This window comes from Rhopilema esculentum, chromosome 13 (genome assembly GCF_057945365.1).
Source record: "Rhopilema esculentum isolate cy_ngs chromosome 13, ASM5794536v1, whole genome shotgun sequence".
Classification (NCBI taxonomy): domain Eukaryota; kingdom Metazoa; phylum Cnidaria; class Scyphozoa; order Rhizostomeae; family Rhizostomatidae; genus Rhopilema; species Rhopilema esculentum.
Genome location: NC_142827.1, coordinates 1,509,141 through 1,528,714, shown reverse-complemented (window position 1 = coordinate 1,528,714; position 19,574 = coordinate 1,509,141). Strand labels below are relative to the sequence as shown.

The 19,574-nt window shown below is 35.9% G+C and overlaps 2 protein-coding genes across 2 annotated transcripts in view; both read left to right on the top strand.

Annotated features, from left to right (window-relative positions):
- The window catches only part of LOC135691887 (polycystin-1), a 36,962-nt gene extending 28,422 nt beyond the window's left edge, over positions 1 to 8,540 (top strand). The window contains exons 22-30 of the mRNA XM_065209884.2: positions 133 to 231; positions 789 to 1,018; positions 1,680 to 1,888; positions 2,477 to 2,550; positions 3,129 to 3,380; positions 3,699 to 4,590; positions 4,995 to 5,129; positions 5,758 to 6,057; positions 6,612 to 8,540. Coding sequence (XP_065065956.2) covers positions 133 to 231; positions 789 to 1,018; positions 1,680 to 1,888; positions 2,477 to 2,550; positions 3,129 to 3,380; positions 3,699 to 4,590; positions 4,995 to 5,129; positions 5,758 to 6,057; positions 6,612 to 6,905 — 2,485 coding nt within the window. The 3' untranslated portion in view covers positions 6,906 to 8,540. The remainder of the gene's footprint in view (positions 1 to 132; positions 232 to 788; positions 1,019 to 1,679; positions 1,889 to 2,476; positions 2,551 to 3,128; positions 3,381 to 3,698; positions 4,591 to 4,994; positions 5,130 to 5,757; positions 6,058 to 6,611) is intronic.
- A 1,375-nt stretch (positions 8,541 to 9,915) lies between these two features.
- Positions 9,916 to 19,574, top strand: LOC135691895 (AP-3 complex subunit sigma-1). Its single transcript, XM_065209894.2, has 7 exons — positions 9,916 to 10,074; positions 12,906 to 12,997; positions 14,743 to 14,854; positions 15,261 to 15,332; positions 16,502 to 16,609; positions 17,149 to 17,272; positions 18,252 to 19,574. The coding sequence occupies exons 1-7, from the start codon at positions 10,006 to 10,008 to the stop codon at positions 18,266 to 18,268; spliced, it is 594 nt and encodes a 197-aa protein (XP_065065966.1). The 5' UTR covers positions 9,916 to 10,005; the 3' UTR covers positions 18,269 to 19,574.

Here is a 19,574-nt window from a genome sequence, read left to right as displayed (position 1 = left end):
GTCAAAAGCTTTCTCCGATGCTAAATCGTGAAATGCACACCAAATTTTACTGCCTATTCCTGCAAATACATCACTTTCAAATTTACCTTAATTCTCAACATATATTTATGCTTTTTGTGCTTCTCCTTCCAGGCCTTCTTCGTGTGGTGCATCGACCGTCTCGACCCTGCAAACCAGGCTTACCACTATGTCGTCGAGAAAAATGAGTGCGGTTGAAACATATGACAGCATGTAAGCATTCCTAATGACCTTTTTTCTGGCTTATAATTATTCTCCATTATAGAATTATTTACTCTTTCTTCACCTCTTTATGTTACGTTGTTTGATTCCACCACGTTTCTAAAGCAGTAGCAGATTGAGTCAGTTGTGTTCCTAGCGTTACTACACCTCTGATATTGAGGTTGGTTTCAGGACGGTAGAAGGCTGTGCTTATTGAGCAGTGACCTAGTCCATTCTTTGTTATGGCAAAACTTTTGCATAAATTTGCATAGTTTATACATATCGGGCTACTGCTTTTCGTGTCGCGTGCATTTTATCTGAGTCAAGAACGAGTTCTGAAACGGCATATATACAAAAAAAGGCTTGAGAAATCTGAAAACTTATGATATTTTTCATAGTCTGGCAAGAGAGGCTTATGACCTATTGAGATTGGGTATCAAGAACTCTTAACGTTTTATCTATTTTGACTAGCCTACTCATACAGATCCATGTGTTTTGAACATGAGCCGTAGTCCCGTTGATTGAGAATGTGTTTTATTCCACACCCTTTATTTGCCCTATGATTGCAGGGGATGCATTTCGTCAGGCGTTTCCGATATAAAAGAAAGCCAAATAAAGCAGTATAGGGCAGACCAGACGATGAAGAAATACTCAGAGTCGAGAGATGCAAACGACAGCTTCAGCAGTGGTCGGTATTCGACCAGCCGAATCACAAGCTCATCAACGACGCGAACAAACTTTCCATTCCCCAAGAACCTGGAGGACATCGACGAAGATTTTGTATCACAAAAGATTCCTGGTATGTTGGGCGAGCAGCTCAATTTTTGCATTTGTCTTTTTGATATGGGATATTGTGTTTCAAATGTTAAGGGTAGTTGGGCAAACGTATAGCAGCAACAACGACAAAGACAACATTGAAAATGTTAAATTAGTTTTCAACAAATTTCTTTATTTACATTCAACTTCTATCATGGTGTCACTGTTGGCCATTTTGCGTCAATGCCATGCTTTGCTGTAACTGTTTTTACGCGAAAATATAGTCGCAATGCATGCCGGTTGCGCAAAAGCCTTTAAGGGTAAGCATCATCAATGTTAATTCTTTTGATCACAATTTCATTTTGTTGTGAATCAAACTACAATTTCGGATAAAGATGATCGAGGTTTTTGCAAAAGCATTACCCAGTTTCAAGAAGATAAAATACCCTCCCCCAGCCCCTACTTTGATGTTGACGCTGTTTGAATTACTCTTAGATGAGGTGGCTACAAGCCCAACATTGATTTCGGGGGATGGAGGGGGGGGGGCGGGAATTTGTTATGGTTATTTTCGTTACAATAACTTTCATGCATTTTCGAAAATAAAAGTTAGTCTCAACAATATTGTCCAAGATTTCAAGTTAAAAATGAAAGAACAGATCTTTACCTGCACAAAAATTAATAAAACTTCACATTTATTTACCTAGATATCCGTGAGTTGCATCAAAATCTGGAGTGTCTTTTGCCAGCATGGTTCGTTGTCGTTGGCTACTTTGGCTGTCTGGCTATATCAATACTTTCCTTCATAATAATCCTTATATACGGGCAGCAGTTTGGCAAAGAAAAGGCCCTGAGCTGGCTGTCATCCATATTTGCTGGTCTCTTTCAAGACGTTTTCATCACATACCCAATTCTTGTGAGTATTTTAATTATAGTCAAATTTAACTTTTACTTGCCTTTAATTTAACTTTAATTTAATAACAAAAGTCAGGGTTATTGTGGCAGAGCTCATGTGGGCTGCAAAATATTTAATTTGTTGCAAATATAACAGCCAATGCTTCCCCTTTTTTTGAAACCATGAAAATCGTTGATTGTTATTTTTGATTAAAAACAAGCAAACAGTTACATTATATTTAGGAAATGTCCTGGGTATGTGGATCAGCTATAAGCAAATTTGAATTGAATTTCTTTACTATAAACAGACTTAACTAAGAGCCTCACAACATATGCATGCCTGCTTTACCATCTTGATAAACCTCTCCCCTTTGTTCGCACAAAAAGTTCAGCTGCTTTCTGAGTTGCTTGCCTTTTGATATATTTTATCAAAATATATCAAAAGACAAAGATATATCGTCACACTTGCCGTATGTAAAAATTCGCTGAGTTCTTTAGAAATTTCATAATTATTTACAAAGCTAACAATCTTATTTGCTAGGAAAAGCTTTTGACAATACATTTGTTTTAACATGCAAACTTTTTAAATAAAGATTTTATTTCCTTTCAGCTTGTCCTAGTTGCCATGCTAATTGCATTGCTTCGGAAGCCCATGAACCTTGATTACGGGGACTTCGTCAGTTGGTAAGGAAATATCTCTCCTTGTTGTCTTGAGCAACCATACGCCACCAACCATCCAGGCAAACTTATAGCCTTCATTTTGATAATGTTATCTCTGTTACTCGACTTCCAATTTTTCTATGGAACCCAACTTCAATCAAGCTGCACCTGACGAATCTTTGTACAAAAGAGGTTTGGTGCTTTCTCGTACCTTGTGTACTGAGGTCACATCTTTGCAACCAAAAGTAGATCTATTTAGCACTTTTATTGCAGTTTTAGCATTATCATTTGACTGAATCGATCCATCCGATACTTATTTTTGAATAAAGCCAGAATAATGGTTTAAGCCAGCCTAAGAAACCGTCAGATTGCCCACTCGGTAGTTCATGAACCCCTAGATTTTCTTGCTTAATAGGTTTTTTACAAGAAAAAAATGTTAAGAAGGAAGAAAATTATCACTTCTTTCAGAGCTTTGTTTATTTGGCACGCAGGAATAACCACAGTCTAATTATAATTTTATTACAATATGATTTTATCACTTTTCTCTTTGTACGTTTTGCTCTATGCATCAAATAATGAATCTAAAATTGTCTTCTTAACAGTCCTGTGGTACCTGGAGATTCATCGGCAACCTCGGAGCCAGTTCGAGGCTATGCTTTAGAAGTGGCTCAGAAGCAAGGAAGAGGAAAGAGAGAGATCAGAAGAATTGCTAAGAATCTCGTGTTTCAGCTGATACATTTGTGGATTGTGTTTTCAATTTGCTTAACAGGCTACGAGCCCAACCGATGGATCGTTAAGAATAACTTTGATACTGGATTGGCCTCCAAAAATAAAGGAGTACACAGCGTTAAAAGGTAAGTTGTCAGTATAATGAATAAGATAGAACAGTGCCTGAAACTGTCTCAAACTTTAGCCATTCAGGAGAATCCTGCTGAGTTTTTAGGTACCTGAACAAGAAAGATTATTCTCTCCCTTTTGGAGCTAGGGTCTAGTAAGAACAGTCTTTAGGCTTGTGAATTGTCTCTCGTTATGTATCCAGGGACGGATTAAAGCAACAATGATTAGGCAACAATGATTAGGCCCCCCCGCTATATCCGTCCCTGTATGTATCCATACATTTTGTATATTGTGTTCCTTTTTCCTTTTGAGAAATGTCCTTCTTGCTTTGACAGCATCAACGAATTATGGGATTGGGCGGAAACTGAGCTGCCAAGCTTCCTATTTCCGACGGACGGTAGAAATGAAAACTGGATTTTGCGGTCATCAGCAAGAATGCGTCAGGTCCGGATCCATTCTTCAGATTGCCCGGTTTCTTTCGCTGTTGAAGCTGCTAATATGAGCAAATCCTGTAATCTGGAATATGATTCTCACCGCACCGAGACTGCAACTTTCTCGCCTCAGTGGCTTAGTTCAAAGATGGCTAATACGGTTAAAAGTCCTTGGACTTTTGTTCCGGAAAGTTCAATGAACGGTACAAAATTTTTTGGCCAGTTAGGCGTGTATCCCCATTCGGGTTATGGCATTTCTTTAGGGAAGGCAAAAGTAGAGTTCATTAAGAAAGCTCAAGGATTGAGGGCTGCTGGTTGGCTGGACGTTCGCACGAGAGCTGTTTTTATAGAATTTGTAATGCAAAACATTAACATTAATAGGTACCTAGTAACAACAATAGCATTTGAAATATCCGCATCCGGTATGATTTTGCCGACGCTTGAGATGATTTACCTTCGTGTTCACATGTACGTCAGCAGACTGGATTACTTCCGACTGTTCTGTGAAGTCATTTTTGGTCTCTTGACATTCTACTTTCTATGGCTGATACAAGACAAACTGCGTAGAAACGGATGTGGATTTTTCAAGAAGTTCTGGAATCTGCACTTGTTGCTCAGCTTCGCTGCATCTGGTGCCGTTGTTGGACTCTCCATTTATCGCTTGATAATGTTCTTGGACCTAAGACCTTTCCTGAAAACTGGGGTTCCACAAGGATACGACCTAAGATATGAAGCCATTATTGATTGGTCAATCCAAGCATGTATGGGCTTTGTATGTTTCTTGCTAATACTGAAGGTGAGTTGAAACAATAGCTAAAGCAGTACATATCATACCACTTCGATTAATTAATTGTAGGGTTTATATTTGTTTACATTCTTTGAATCAGTTTTATGTTAGACAGTGCGAGACATTTCTAATTCATGGTGCTATTTGCCATTTCTGAAGGATTTTTGGGGGGTCGTAGGACTGGGGAGCAGGGGAGCTAGGGGTATAGCTAATAATGCAATTAGTTTTTTGTCTTTTTGTTATATACTGTGGTATTGGAAACAGGCCCTCGTTCTCCTTTAAATCTCTCCCCCCCCCCAATTTTAACACACTCCGACAGCCCAACTTGTTGACATTAATTTGATTCCCATTTCGTTTGAGACTTATCATTTCTATCAGTCTTTCTGCATCATTAACATGTTTTTCTCAATTAGATCATATCCTTGTTAACGTGGACTCGTGCATATAGACTGACAGCTGCCACTCTCCGCAGAGGTGCTAAGCATTTATTGGCTCTTTCTGCCGGTCTTGTCCTGGTTCTAGTTGCTTTTGCTTCTTGGGCATATTTGGTATGTTGCTTTGACTTTTTTGCCTTCAAATACTCGTCATTATCCAACCATTGAGAATCACAATTTCTATCGTGTATTGATGTTACTCACTTATTTTGTGGCCTCGTTTTATTTCTCCAAGGAACAGGTTTGAAGCCGTCTTAATTCGTCATCCGAGAAGAAACCTACACAAGATAATCCTGTTGTACTCTTTACTCGTACAAGGCCCACGCCACAAATTTCAAGGTGGACGAGCCAAATTCTATAAGTCAAACTTGACATTCGTGGCGTGGGCCCTGTTATACTCCATTAAGTTTTGTTTATTAACGTTGATGCTGAAGCCTAATTACTCATGGTTGCAAGCTTTTGGGTTAGATTTATCCGCGTTTATGATTTAGGCCGAAATCAAGTTATACATGGTTATACAGTGGGCGAACCGCGCTGCCGCTAAGAAGCCATGTGTTTTTGAATTAGTGATTTTTGTTTGATTAAAAGAATCAAGCAAATAAAGTAATGCTACGACAGACACTAAAGCATGGCAAAAGCAAACTGATACTTTATTCAAAATTAGGTAATTCTAATAAGATTGCAATTTAAAATGGTTGCGTCAATTTATTACTGACTATTTACATTTACATCCTCTTTTCAGGCTTTTGGCAGCAATTGCTACTTCTTCCACTCATTTTGGAATGCATTCATGTACACCTTCCTTCTACGAAATGTGCACCGGAAGGATATAGGCCCAGTTGTGAGGGAGAGTGGTGTCTTCATTGCTTGGGGTATCCTCTACCGATTTGCCCTATTCGCATTTGTCTTCGGGCTGTTTAAAGCAGCTATATGCTCTCATTATAAAGACGGAAGGATTTTGTATGCAATGGGCAACAAAAAATATCTGAAGGACTTTTTGAAACATTTGTATAACAAGTTTTCCTGGCGGAAGAAAAAATCGGTATGTTTCGAATTTTCTTTAATTTTCCTTATCTTTTGTCTATTTATTCCTGTTCGCTTTCAATAGAATGTAGTTTGTGAGCTCATTCGTCAAAGCCACTTTCAATGGTTTTGCGATTCTTCAAAATGATACGATTTTTCAAAATGATAAGATTCTTCACTAGACCAGCTTTGAGATGCTCAAATTTTTTATATGAGTACAGAGAAAGAAGATGGCTCCTTATTTTATCATCTTGCATGGCAAACATTGACTTGACAGCTAACAGAATTATAAATCAAAGTTTTGAATTGTTTTCTTTCTGTTCAACTCATTCCATCGTTATGATTCTTTCAGTAAAAGATAAAGAAGCTGCCCAAAAGACCCATATAAAAAATTCGACACCATAAAAATTCCTTTTTGGCCTAACAGCCCCAAATTCGCATCTTTTAATCTTCCTGACATGGTGCTCTGCCAAAACGACATTCGAACCCTAAACATTCGAACATTGTGTACTCTAACATTTACTCAACTTTTTTGTTTTTATGTTATAAACCTGAATCACTTTTCATTGCCAGGGGAAACGCGTCAAGTTCAGTTTGAATCCATCTGTACGTCGAAATACCCTAGCCATGTCACAGCAGACAATATCCCTTGGGTCTGACCAGTGGCTCTCAGCCCATAGCTTGAGGTCATACAGCCATATTCCATCGTACTACAAAGAGCGAATCATGAACCGTCTTACACCGAGCACTGACGAGATCTTGAACTATGTTTACCAATTAGAGCATGACGAGATTTTAGAGGATGAGTTCTACAGCAGGCTGGAAAGCTTAGCGATAGAGACTCGCAGTAAACGCATATGTAGGTAGAAAGAGCGTGCAAAATTGGTATAAACCAGAGCGGAAAAGCAGAGCTCAGCATGCCGGGCTTGTCTTTACACACCAGATAGATATACATAGCACAGTTTATTATCATCAGACGAAAGGATTGTCCGGATAGGATGAAGATTTCCCAGGATCAATAACAGTTTTTTATCGGAGTTTGTTGCCAAGACTCTTTTTAGAATGGAGTAGTTGTTACAACATTTATTTACTGAGAAATAAAAGGGAATCACGCACCACACGCATGATTTACAAGCAACTAGCTTCTAGCCTCTAGGATTGGTTGTTATACACATACATTATTCAATAAACTACGGTAGAAGCATAACAAATTGTAATAATGACAGGTCTAACTCAGATCTTTAACATTGCACTGCGTTTTGACAATCTTTTCTACCATTTTATTTTTACCGTGATTAATTTACACGACTTGCGTGAACAAAGTTTTTTTCTTTGCATTTTTTAAAAAAGCTTCACCGTAGTTGCTTATAATGATTTGTGCCGTTTTTGAATGCAACGGCGCACTTTCAACCATTGTTTTCGATTAGGGGAATTGCTTATAACACCGAATAGAGCGACGGCAAAATGAACTCTAACACAGAAGCAATTTCTTATTTAGATTGGGAAATGGCAGTTAATTCTAGTGCATTTTTTTCCTGGTATTTGTATGGATATTCCTTTTTTTAATACGCTCTCTAGTCTAGCAAGTTCTTTATAGAACTTAATCACAATCTAATTGACTTCCAAAAGTAGTTGCTACAATACAACCTGCAGTACTTACCTACTTTCTCCAAAAATGAAAATTACAGGACAAGCGATGTTGGCAGCAAGTAGCGTCGCATATGTCTGCGATAAATTTTTAACAAGAAAGCTTTTATTTTCTATTGTCAATTTTTTTTATTTTAATGTTACTCAATACTTTTTGTTCGAAGGTTATGAATTGTATAAGTAATTAGATTACACGGTAGTCCATTCCTAAGCTGTTCCATGCCCAATCTTTTGAAAATTCTTTTTATTTACTCCTGGGCGCCAAATGATCCATTGGTTTGGAAAACGGGACCATTTATTCAAAGTCACTATTATGATGTGATATTCGCTTGCCTTGACTCTCCATTTTTTTGCACTGAGGCATGGCACTTTTTCAAAAGGCACTTTTTATTGGCACTTTAAATGGCATTTTTTTTATAATACTCCTTTCACTTTGTTTATTTGGCTTCCAGGAACAATCACAAACTTACTGTTTTTTATTTTTATATAGATCATTGTAGTTTTATTACAATGAAAAAATTGTAGAGGGATTTGGTATCAATGATAACTTGTAAATATTACTGTATTTATGTTTTTTACTGTAAAGGGCTTTATGGTGGAATAATTTTGTTAATTTTTAACCTCTAAAGAGCGTAGTTAACCTTGTTGGGTTCTTATTACTAGAGTTTTCTGACTAATTCCTCAGTTGCTCATTCCATTGTAAATAGTTCATCGCCAGGTGGGGATTTTTAGATGTAAATCGAAAAACTGTGGGATAGAGGTATTTATTTAGAATTGAATAAATTTTGTCAAGGGCTGTAAAGACGTGGCAATCTCTGCCAAGATATAGTTTATAAATAAGAGGAGAATTGAGAATCACGGAGTTTTTTCTTAGCGTTATCCTTTCCCTCCATGGTGCGTTGTGCCTTGCCTTTTGGTCAATACACATCACGTTTCAATAGAGTCTGTGATTAGTGGATTCTAGCATTCATTTAACGGGTCAAAAGAAGCTATACCCTGGGTACCAGAGCCAAGAGCCACACGAAGTCGAATGTGAAGCGGAGGAGCCTCAAAGGAGCTAGGAGTCACAGCAAAACAGCAAATAAGTGGCAGTTGTAAAAACGCATTGCTACTTTATAACTTCAAATTTGTTATTTTAATAAATCCCAGCATCTCTGGTATACTTGCGCAGAAATTGTCACCATACTGCCAAACGCAATGAAGAGGGCAAACAGCTTATGCTAGAAGCCAATGATTTTATTGTATCTCTCATTGTAAGTAGCTTATAGCCAACTTAATTACAGAGGTGCTAATAGCGTGTAGAGTACATTGAAGATCAAGAGAACAAGGGACTTCTGGAACTGAGGTTATTTATTGCATTAAAATTGTGATTCAGATTCTGAATATTATTCCGAATTGTAACTTACGAGCCTCCAACATTAGTATTCATTTATAGAACTGGAAATCAATGTACTCGTAAATTTTTGTTTGTTTGTAAATGTTTCTTTTATGATTACGATTCAGTGATATTTTCAGGGATATGACGAATGTGGATGGCACTTCTTAAATTTGAACAAATATCCGCTCATTGTTGATTTATATTTTTAGATGTGTTATGACATTTTCCCAATAAACGGGGCGTGGATTCGAAGGTATTTTGAAACAAAGATAAACTTCAAGCGTCCTTTTAAAGGAAGGTCACACGAGAATTCTCCCCACAATTGCTAGTTATATATTTGTTTATGGCAGTTTGCCGATATATTTCCCTCAGAATATTTTTCCCATATATTTATATATTACTATCTAATTTAATGATCTCATGGTATTTAAAAAGCTGTTTGTTTCAGCATTCAACTGCATCTATACTTCAACAAAATACAAATCGATTAACGAGCCTTATCTTGAATTTACTTTAGTCCAGGGAAAGGAAGAGGCTTGGCAGTTGCTTTGACAGCGATTCCTTATAGGAGAGCATCTCTGCCCAAATGTAGCGATTTTTCAACCCGAAGAACGGAATTCGAATAAAAAATCCTTCAGAATTCAAGTCATGATTTCATATACGCGATTACAGAACAAAAATCTAATGACGTGATCCACGAAAAACAAAATCCGTAATGCAACAAGCTTGGACCCCACCCTCCACCCCCAAAAATGATCGTTTGTGAGTGAGTGAATAGGTTGTTAGTACCAACATGGACAACTCTGTCTACTGACCTAACCTCGCTCTGTTATCTCGTTTTCATGTGAACAGTAATTTTGGACACGAAGATCTTCTGCATTACCGAAAGGAGGGAAGGAGTAGGTTGAGATCAGAGTCCTGCCTGCCGACTATCATAAAGACATGATCAAAGCTGTTTTGGTGTTCAATAATCATGGAAAGCCCAGGCTTTCGAAGTTTTTTGTTCATTATGTGAGTATACGGTCATGTTCGATTTTGTTGTTTGTTTTTATTTAATGCCGATTACAAATAGTGCCCACTTTTAGGCCATCATTTCCGAGTTGCGGTGATCCAATCCAACTGCATTAGTATTGAGCTCATAGAAGGTTGCACGTCATCAGCTGCATCTACTTAATTTAGAAACTCATAATTTAAAAGGAGTGCTCAGTTTTTTATACAATCCGAACGTACTTTCTCCTGAGAGAGCTCCTGAAAAGAATTTTCTGTGCATGCAATACCGTTAAAAATACCTTTGGATTTAGTTTGTCTTGAAAGCAAGCATTACTTTGTTTTATATTTAATAGATTTTTGTAGCGTGTATGCTTGTTTATTTCTGTGTTAAACTTTTTTTGACTGAATCAAACTGTACCTAACTGAATCAAACTGTAGGCTGTCCAACTTTCGTGGTGAAAATATGAGGATAGTAAAACATCCCTGCCATTTCAGGGTTTAGACATTAACACATGCAAAATTAACTTGAGCTCAAATGAAAGCTTATCAATCATAAATCCCTGAAACATTATCAGTTTTTTAATATTCAACACAGTTTTTGAGTTATGGAGTGTCAAAGTTGGCCACCAAACATTTTTCTGAGCACGTACGAGCTTGCCCGAGCCTTCTGCACCATTGTGATATCAAAAACACCATGTTCAAATCACTTGAGCAGCAGGACAGTCTGGGAGGATGTACTTTTATTATTGAATAGGTTTTGGCTCCATTTCGACAGCCTGATTGGAAATAGATTATGACTCCTTTGCAAAATGTTCCTAATAGGATTTGCAAGAATATTGTATCATTCAAGCCCCTTCCTCCGTCTTGCAGGACCCAGTGTGTGGCGGGCTAACATGCCAAATAAAGGTGTAAAAGGATTGGAAAAGGGAATTGTAATTAGTTGTAAGCAATATATAGCATCTTTGTAAGTGATATAGCAGTTTTCAACTACGAAACTACCCTTCAATGTATCATTGAATCTACTAGATTGTCCACATTGAATTTTTCTTATTTTCTGGAAAACTATCCTGATTAACTTCAGTATGTGCTGTATGTCTTTTGAATTCAAGTCACTATTTTTGACGTATTCTTTTTCAAACACATAAAAGTTTTTTAGGGGTTAAATTGCCTATGAAATGAAATGCCACACGTAGTTTTTTCTGAAATAAATTGAAACTTCTACTAGTTTATTACAATATAAAACAAAAATTAACTCAGAAATTTGCACGGGAAAGTTTGTTTTGGTAATTTTAAAAAGAATGAGTGTGAGTGACAAAGCACAAGAATCATTGACATCGCAAGGTTTGCAGTTGGTTCCGTTTTCATAATAAATCCACCATACCACTTAGTCAGGGCTGTTAGACAAACAATTGTGCAAATTTTGATACAAGCATGAAGTTTTGCAAAAAAGGTTAGGTTGTACATTGAAAAAGATAAGATATGGAGCCCAACTGAAATTTGCTCCCTTGGGCTATATTTAGACCAGGGCTCTTTGCTCCTTAAGCCCCTAATGGCCTTATTACAATATCTCTTCTTAAAGTCAGTACAATAGCACAAAACTTTCTAACAGGAAGCAGTTTGATATGGTACAAAAGATAGGATATAGAACCTAACTGAAAATCGCTCCCTTTTTCTATTTTTAGACTGGGGTATTCTTCAGTGACAAATACGCTTGAAAATAACTTTTATTCAGAAGAATCCGATAGAAATTTTGGCTAATCTTTACCGAATTGAAATATTGTGAATTCACAAGCAGTTTTGATTTTGGTCATATATTGTTTGATTGATTATTTAGTACTGGCTAATATTTTATCAGCCATGCTATGTTCAAATTTTGCAAAAAGGGCACAGAGAGGTTATAGACGCCCCTGGGGTAAAAATAGAAAATATAGATCACCTGCGGGTGAAGCGAGCAGAACATTTGGCAATTATGCCCCTTAGATTAGCTTAAAGTTCCTTTTCAGATCAATTTCTTGGAGTAAATCGACACCATTAAAAGGTTGTCAATAATCCGACGAAAGCCCAAATTTTCTGGCGACATTGCTGATTGGGGAGAGGGGGCCCAATCCCTCATAATTTCTGCCACTGGTGTTATTGCATCTCAGTCCTACTTTAGATCTACAGCACAAAACTTTGCAAAATAGGGCAGTTTGATATGCTAAAAAATTAGGATATAGACCCCAACTTATTTTTAGATTTAAATACTTTACCGCATGACTCCACTAACAGTGATATTTTGATATCTTTGCTGAAAGTAGGTACATTAGCAGGAAATACGTAGAAAATGATAGGATATAGACCCCATCTGAAAATCGCCCCCCCTTGTTCTGTTTTAAGACTGAGGGTATGCTGCCCCAGATCTTTATAGATGGCATTATCGTATTTCAGTCACACTTTTGTACAGCAACATGAAACTTAACAAAAAGGGACAGTTTTTGATGCACTAAAAAAGATTGGATATGGACCCTGACTTCAAATTTCATTTCATAGGCACTTGAAGAATGTGGTATGATGGAGTCATTATTTGCAGGAAAACAACTTCATAAAAAATTCAACTCCACTGCACCCCTGTTCCAGCTATGAAGACTATTTATATGTTCTTTCTATGAAATATGACAGAATATGAACAGCATTGGACAATACTCCAACCATATTCTTGGGGATGCGTCATTTTCAGTGCTGATAACAATGATGATGCTTCACCATATTTTATTAAGTACAGAGTATCACATACCTTTGCATCATATTGCAACTCTTTTGTTTGAACTTTTCTTAAAAGTGTTTGCTGAAAGTCATATTTTTTCTGCATTTAGGCGGAAGACATGAAGCAGCAGGTTATTCGAGAAACATTCCATCTTGTTTCAAAAAGAGATGATTCTGTATGCAATTTTCTGGAAGGAGGATCGTAAGTTACTCTCAGTTGATCTCATGCATAATCCATAGGAAAAACCATTGATTTGATGGATAGGCAGAAGTCCGTGGGACAAAATTTTAAGAACACATTTGACTGATAGGCAGAAACTTCTATATCTTCAAATGTTATTACTTATTAGCCTATGCGCCTGGATAATATGCATGCAATTTATTCACTAGCCAAAAAAAATAAAAATAAATCTTTGGATTGAGATCTTGAGAAGAATTTGAAAAAGTGAGCTTTTATGGGTTGCACTATTTATTTGCATCAATTTAACATGAAATCTGATGGACCGTGGTCCTTTCAACTGTGGAATTTGATGAACCATGCTTCCAGGTGCATAGGCACTCAATAAAGTTTGAATGAGCCATTCCCGACAAGGCCTGTAAATGCAGCACATTCTCTGGTTTTTAAATCCCATTCAAAAGTTTCTGTTTCATAATGCAGCAGTCCTTTTCGTGGGCAAAATTACATGTGTGTGGCAAATCGCACATGCAAACAAATCTGGGCGTGCGATCGCACTTGTAAGGAAATTTGAAGTGCCAACCTAATAAAATAGGTAAAAGGAGCAAGAAAGGTAAAAGCCTCTTGAATACGTGCAAGAGCAAAACTGAATTCAATCAATACATAACAGATTACAGGTCCTCATCAGAAATACTCGAGTTATTGTCAGAATTATATTGCTTCCAGTGAACAATTACGTTTTGACAGGAAATCAGTTATTGATTTAATAAATTTTTTAAATTTAATTTATTTTGAAAATTTTATCTTGTTACATTGGATTCTCGTCGCCATATTGCTTTGTTCCTGAATATCTTTTGTATTATTACTCATTCCAAGATTCACAGAATCTGGCGGACAGCTAATCCTAGGGTTCTTCCTTCTTACACAATCAGTTATTACACTTAACATGCTAATGGCGACTTAGCTGAAAGATGAGACGCTAAGTTGAAAGGAGCATTCAGTCAAAAGCCAAACATCACTTCCGAAAATTGGAAAAATCATATTGTGGTCAAAAGTGCTAATTAATTAACAAGGGAAAAGAATAAACAATCATGAGACCATGGGAAATTGATGTTAACAGAAAACTGCAAAAACACCTGCTTGCGCGTGTGATGAAAAGTATGTGCAATTTAACTTGCGCGTGTGCAGGCGTGTGTGGGTGCGATTGCACGCGCTAAACAAAAAGGACTGGTGCAGTTTTATAATGATCAAGAAAGAAAACCTGTTTGAAAAATGACTAATGTATTCAAACAATCTAGAATCAGATTCCTTAATAGCCAATGATTTGGCTGACAAAAAATTAGAACAAAACTAAATGAAAATAGCTCTTCACACTTTGAATGAAAGATTTAAATTAAAGTTCCTTGCTTGTAAAAAATTAATTTTTGTGGCTAGACATGCTAGTTTGGTATTGTAGTAAAAAAATTCTCAATTTTGATTGCTTGTTGATAAAAATGATCAGCTTTACCAAGTATTCCCTGTGCTCTGTATGAATGTCTAAAATCTGGAAAGGAAATAGTGGAAAAATTGAAGAAAACACTACCTAGACTTATAACTAAAATATTCATATTTTATATTCATGTGTAAAGACTGCCACACCAAAGTCAAGAAAGCTTGAAAGGGAAGAGGATAGAGCTTGATCTGGATGGAAGTTATGGAGTTATTTACTTAGCTGCTTTTGAATGCCACAAGGCCAGTGCTGAATGCCAATCCTTTTTACCTCTTACTTTTAGGTTGATTGGTGGTTCAGACTTTCGACTAATCTACAGGCATTATGCCACACTTTACTTTGTCTTCTGTGTGGATTCATCAGAAAGTGAACTTGGAATTTTAGACCTTATTCAGGTATATACCTTTCCATTTCAACTGAGATTGTGTTTACTAGTACACATTTCAACTGAGATTGTGAGAATGCAGCTTGAGATATTTCCTGTTGGAGTGCTTGTTCTCAAGTATTTGAGATTCAATTGTATTCCTTTTGAAAGTGGTGCCTCGCCTTTTTCTTTGTTAGATAATAACATAATTTATTATACTAAAATTGTTTTGTTTATTTGGTAGTTTTGATCTACACATTTTGTGTAATTTTAGAAGAAAATGAAATGCTTGTCATAGGTCCCTTTATTTTTGAATTATTTGATACTCTTTGCAGTTTTTAGGTTTTCCTTTCTTAAACTCTGTATTGAACACAAAAATTCTAAAACTTTTGCATTAATTTTGACAAGTTAAATGCAGAATGTTTATTGCTCAACAGGTATTTGTGGAAACCCTAGATAAGTGCTTTGAGAATGTTTGTGAACTGGATCTAATCTTTCATGTGGATAAGGTAAATTATTTTATACTAATGTAAAGTAGAGTCCTGTCGCCATGAGTTGGTTCACCATTAGCAAATACTTGTTATCTTGTTTGAACAAAGGGGATTGTTTTGTTAGGGAGGATTACAAGCTATTGGGCTGGAGAGGAGACTGTAGCCCCCTAACATTTTATTTTATTTAAAAACGAATGCCAATCAGATAATAGTCTTCCCTTAGTTCTGCAAAAATCTTGGTGAACCATGGAATTTTCGTTAGGCAGCCCCCCATAGATTTGTTCTTCCTGTACATTTATACCCTCACAGGCAACCCTGGGTGGATTTCCAGAGGTGCACCACTATGGCGACATGTGGCAAATAAGAAGCGGTCTGAAAAAGTACCTTGTTTCAAGAGATATTGAGTAAGCTTTATCTCAAAGTCTTAATTTTCAACGCTAAACGGAGCTGCAGAAGTATTGCAGTTGTATTTATATCAAAAGCAGAAGACTACAAATGAAACAATATTTTACCCCACCTGACAAATACAGTCACTTTTCAAATTCTGCAACCAAATGTCAAAATATTTGCAGAAATTATCCCATGTAAACCAAACAATGCTTTGCAGGGAAATATATTGAAATGGCGTCAGCAAATTGTTTTCTCGCTAATTTCTGGGAAGTCTCGACTTTAATTGCCTCTTCTTCAAACTTTAATGCGAAAGTTTCAAAAATCAAGATTAGGCTAGTGCACCAACTCATGGCGACAGGACTCTACAAATTTAACATCAAACAGCAAGGACTAAAAAGTATTTGTTTTACAGAAGGCTAGATTATTTAGCAAATGTCAATTTTAGCTCAAAGATACTTTTAGGCCTCCATATTATATTTGGCTGCCTAAACCCTTTAATTGATTTAATGAAAGACAAATTTTTTCAATTGATCCCAAATAGTTTTAATTGTTTGCAACAGTACTGTGATCCAAGATTACACATTCAATAAGGACAAGGGTTCACTGCTTCAAAGCCCTTTGCAATCAACAATGATTTTTAGCTCCCATTTGAATTTTAGGCTTTGTGAATTGTTTGTATTGATCAAAGGAAATCTGGCAGTTTCAAGGGACCTGTAATTCTTCATGGTACCCTTAACTTTGGCTTTAAGTACTTCTATAATATTTTTATTTGGAGAAAACATATCATTTTGTTTCAGGTTCATCATATATTAAATGAGATTGTTTTGGGTGGAATGGTATTAGAAACAAATATGTCAGAAATATTGACGCATATTGAGGCCCAGAATAAATTAGAAAAACAGGAGGTTTGTATAAAATTGTTTATACTCTTTTGTTACAGGAAATATGCAGTGTAGAATGCCACAAACAAAATAAATTTTTAAAAAAGCAGAAGAGATAAACTTGCAAAAATATTTTAATTTTGCCTTTGTTATTGTGGATTGGGAATCAACTAAAGAAACAAAAAAATATTGATCAAATGAACAAAAAGGAAGAGATCAAAACCATTGCAAGCTGATTTTGCATGATATTAGCTATGAAGTTAGCTTCATCAGCAATCAACCACAAACTCTAAACTACATTTCAAAAGCTTCTGTAAACCTAATGTGATAAATACCTAGGGGTAATGTTTGCCAGCCAGTCACTTGATCAGTTATAGTGTTATTCTTGATTGGTTAATTATCATGTCCCTCATTTAATAAGGCTCAGGAACTGGAGTTAATTTCGATGAAGTTGATAACAAGATAGATGAATGTGTTGTTTAAGAAGTTCTGTGTTTATTTTGCTGCCCAGTCCGATGCCAAAGATGATGATGATGATGATGATATATTTTTGTATCCAACAGGCTGGTATTACTGCAGCTCCAACAAGGGCTTTAAGTGCAGTGAAGAGCATGAGTCCAAACATACCAAACATTGCCAATAACTTGAAGAACCTCAATTTGCCACACATTCCAACTTTCAAGCAAAGTTAGCAAACTTTATTTTCATTTGTAACCTCAAAGGATTGGTACATTAGATGTTTGTAGAATTTCAGTGTAGCTTATGAGAATGTTTCTAACGATAGAGCTAAAAGCTTCACTTTAATTTTTGTAGTTTTGCACTTGGGAAGGAGCCTTTTCTAATGCACACAATACGTTTTTCCATTTGACATGTACTTAATGATGCAAATTTCATAAGAAATTTTTGAATTGAATTGCTATCTTTCATCAGCTACCAAATCCAAATCATACCCTGATCCTGTCAACCTAAAAACACATTCCAATTTTACTTAACTTTCAGTCTGAGTTTCTTGGTCATTAAAGTTAGTAGAGGTACAAATCCTTAACCACTATCTACTTTCAAAAGCTTAAGTCTGTGAATCACTTTCTATGGCTCAGTTCACAACACTGTAAGTTAATGGATTTTGAAAATAGTTCACACCACCTATTTGGGTAATTGAAAAGTTTAATCTTATGAAAGTAGATTTGAATTCCGTAAAACTTTAATTGTAAAACTGATGTAAAAGTTTTGATTTCTCACTTTGAAGCACTATCTTTTGATTTTATCTGTTGTATTTATAGAGTTTGATATGATCTTAGTTCTTTGTCTAGTAATCTTTTAGATCTTTCTAACACCCATGTGATTGTAATATATTTAAGAGCTGTTGTTTATCTGGGAAATTTTATGAATAATTATTGCCAGTTAGAAATTTGCTCTTTGTTACCTCTCTAGATCTAATTAGGTTTTAAAATTAATTTTGAGAAGAAAATGTCTTGTTTCTGCTCACTCTCTTTAGATGTTTTACTTCCATTCAAAGCAAAGTCCGTCTATAATTTTCAAGATGCTCTCAACAGCAGAATTTCTGTTGTACATAAAGCCAAATCAGCTTCTTCTTCCTCTTTGTAGACAAAAAAATACTGTATTTGTGATCCATGTCCATACACACATTTCTTTCTCTCCCTTTCAGATCACACTGTTTTATGACAAAAGGACAACAAGCCAGTTTCATATGGTACATTTTCGTAAAATGAATTCTAATTGTGAGCTCTTTGCTCACATAATTGAATATTTATTTTCGTAAAATTGAAAGAGATCATTTAAGAAAAATTGAAACAGGGCTTGAAATATTTCTCCAGCATGGTTGGCCCCTCTTCTTTAATCAGCACATTTTGGATGACAGAACTGCCTGCCTTGCTTCAACTCGTTCCTTCCATCACTTTTGGTTTTATAAACATTTGAGGCATGCAAAAAATTGATCAGTGTTCTGGAAAATATAATCTATGATTTTCTTTTGCTATCAAATCTAAAGTGCAATCAAAACATATTTTTGGGAATTTCATAATTTTTGTCATTTACTCTTTAAATCGTATATTATATCCGTCTAGATAGTGAATTTTTGGGGTTTTATCCTATAGTCTAGTGAAATTCAGTTAAGTTATTACTCGCATAGTATTTTTCTGTTTTCTCCATGCACCTCCTCACCATATGGCAGTATAATTTAAATCCATGTATTGTTCAAAATTTTCGTCCCCATACAACATTTCAATTAGAAAACCTTTGTTACAATTTGTTATTTTGTTATTTCAGTCATTAGCATTATTATATCTAGATAACAGATTATTAATAACATTTAATATCTTAAAAATTTCCCTACTGCAATAAGCTATCTGCGCACTAAGTTTCCTGAGAATATAAATCAGCCTTTTTTCATAACCATGTTTTACCTAACCGGTTTTCTGGTTTTTCAAGAAACCAAGTTTTGCAAAACATTAACTAGAACCTGAAGTTTAGCATCAAATTTATGGAGAAGGAACACAATAGATACAGTAAGAGATATTCAGTGGCGTGTGCATTGACACAATTAATTCTGTGCCCATTGTTTAAATATTCACCCGTTAATATTCCGTTAGATTTTACTGAGCAATTGTATCACTAGATGGGATATTACTCCCCATAAGAATTACTCAGACGAACATAGAATTTATTTAAGATTATTTAGTTAATTTCGACAGTTTATTCGACGTTTCGTTGGTATTGGGTATTATTTATGTTTCTTTAATATCTATTTTAGCTTATTTAGTTCTGTATTTGATTGTGTTGTTATCAATGAGAAGTTCGGGGAATGTTGAGCAATCTGGGCTTTGCAGAGAAATAACCAAGAACATTTTGATAATTGTATTCCAATAATTGTAGTGCGTCTTTCGACATGAATAATTGCAGTTAAGCATTGTAATAGGGACTTTAGCTGTTGAATGATTAAAGATTGTGATATATGCTTGTTTGAGGATCA

Coding starts and splice junctions, on each gene's coding strand:
- LOC135691895 (XM_065209894.2), top strand. CDS start 10,006: ATGATCAAAGCTGTTTTGGTGTTCAATAATCATGGAAAGCCCAGGCTT. Junction 15,333..16,501: donor TAATCTTTCATGTGGATAAG/GTAAATTATTTT, acceptor ATTTTGTTTCAG/GTTCATCATATATTAAATGA. Junction 16,610..17,148: donor ATAAATTAGAAAAACAGGAG/GTTTGTATAAAA, acceptor TGTATCCAACAG/GCTGGTATTACTGCAGCTCC.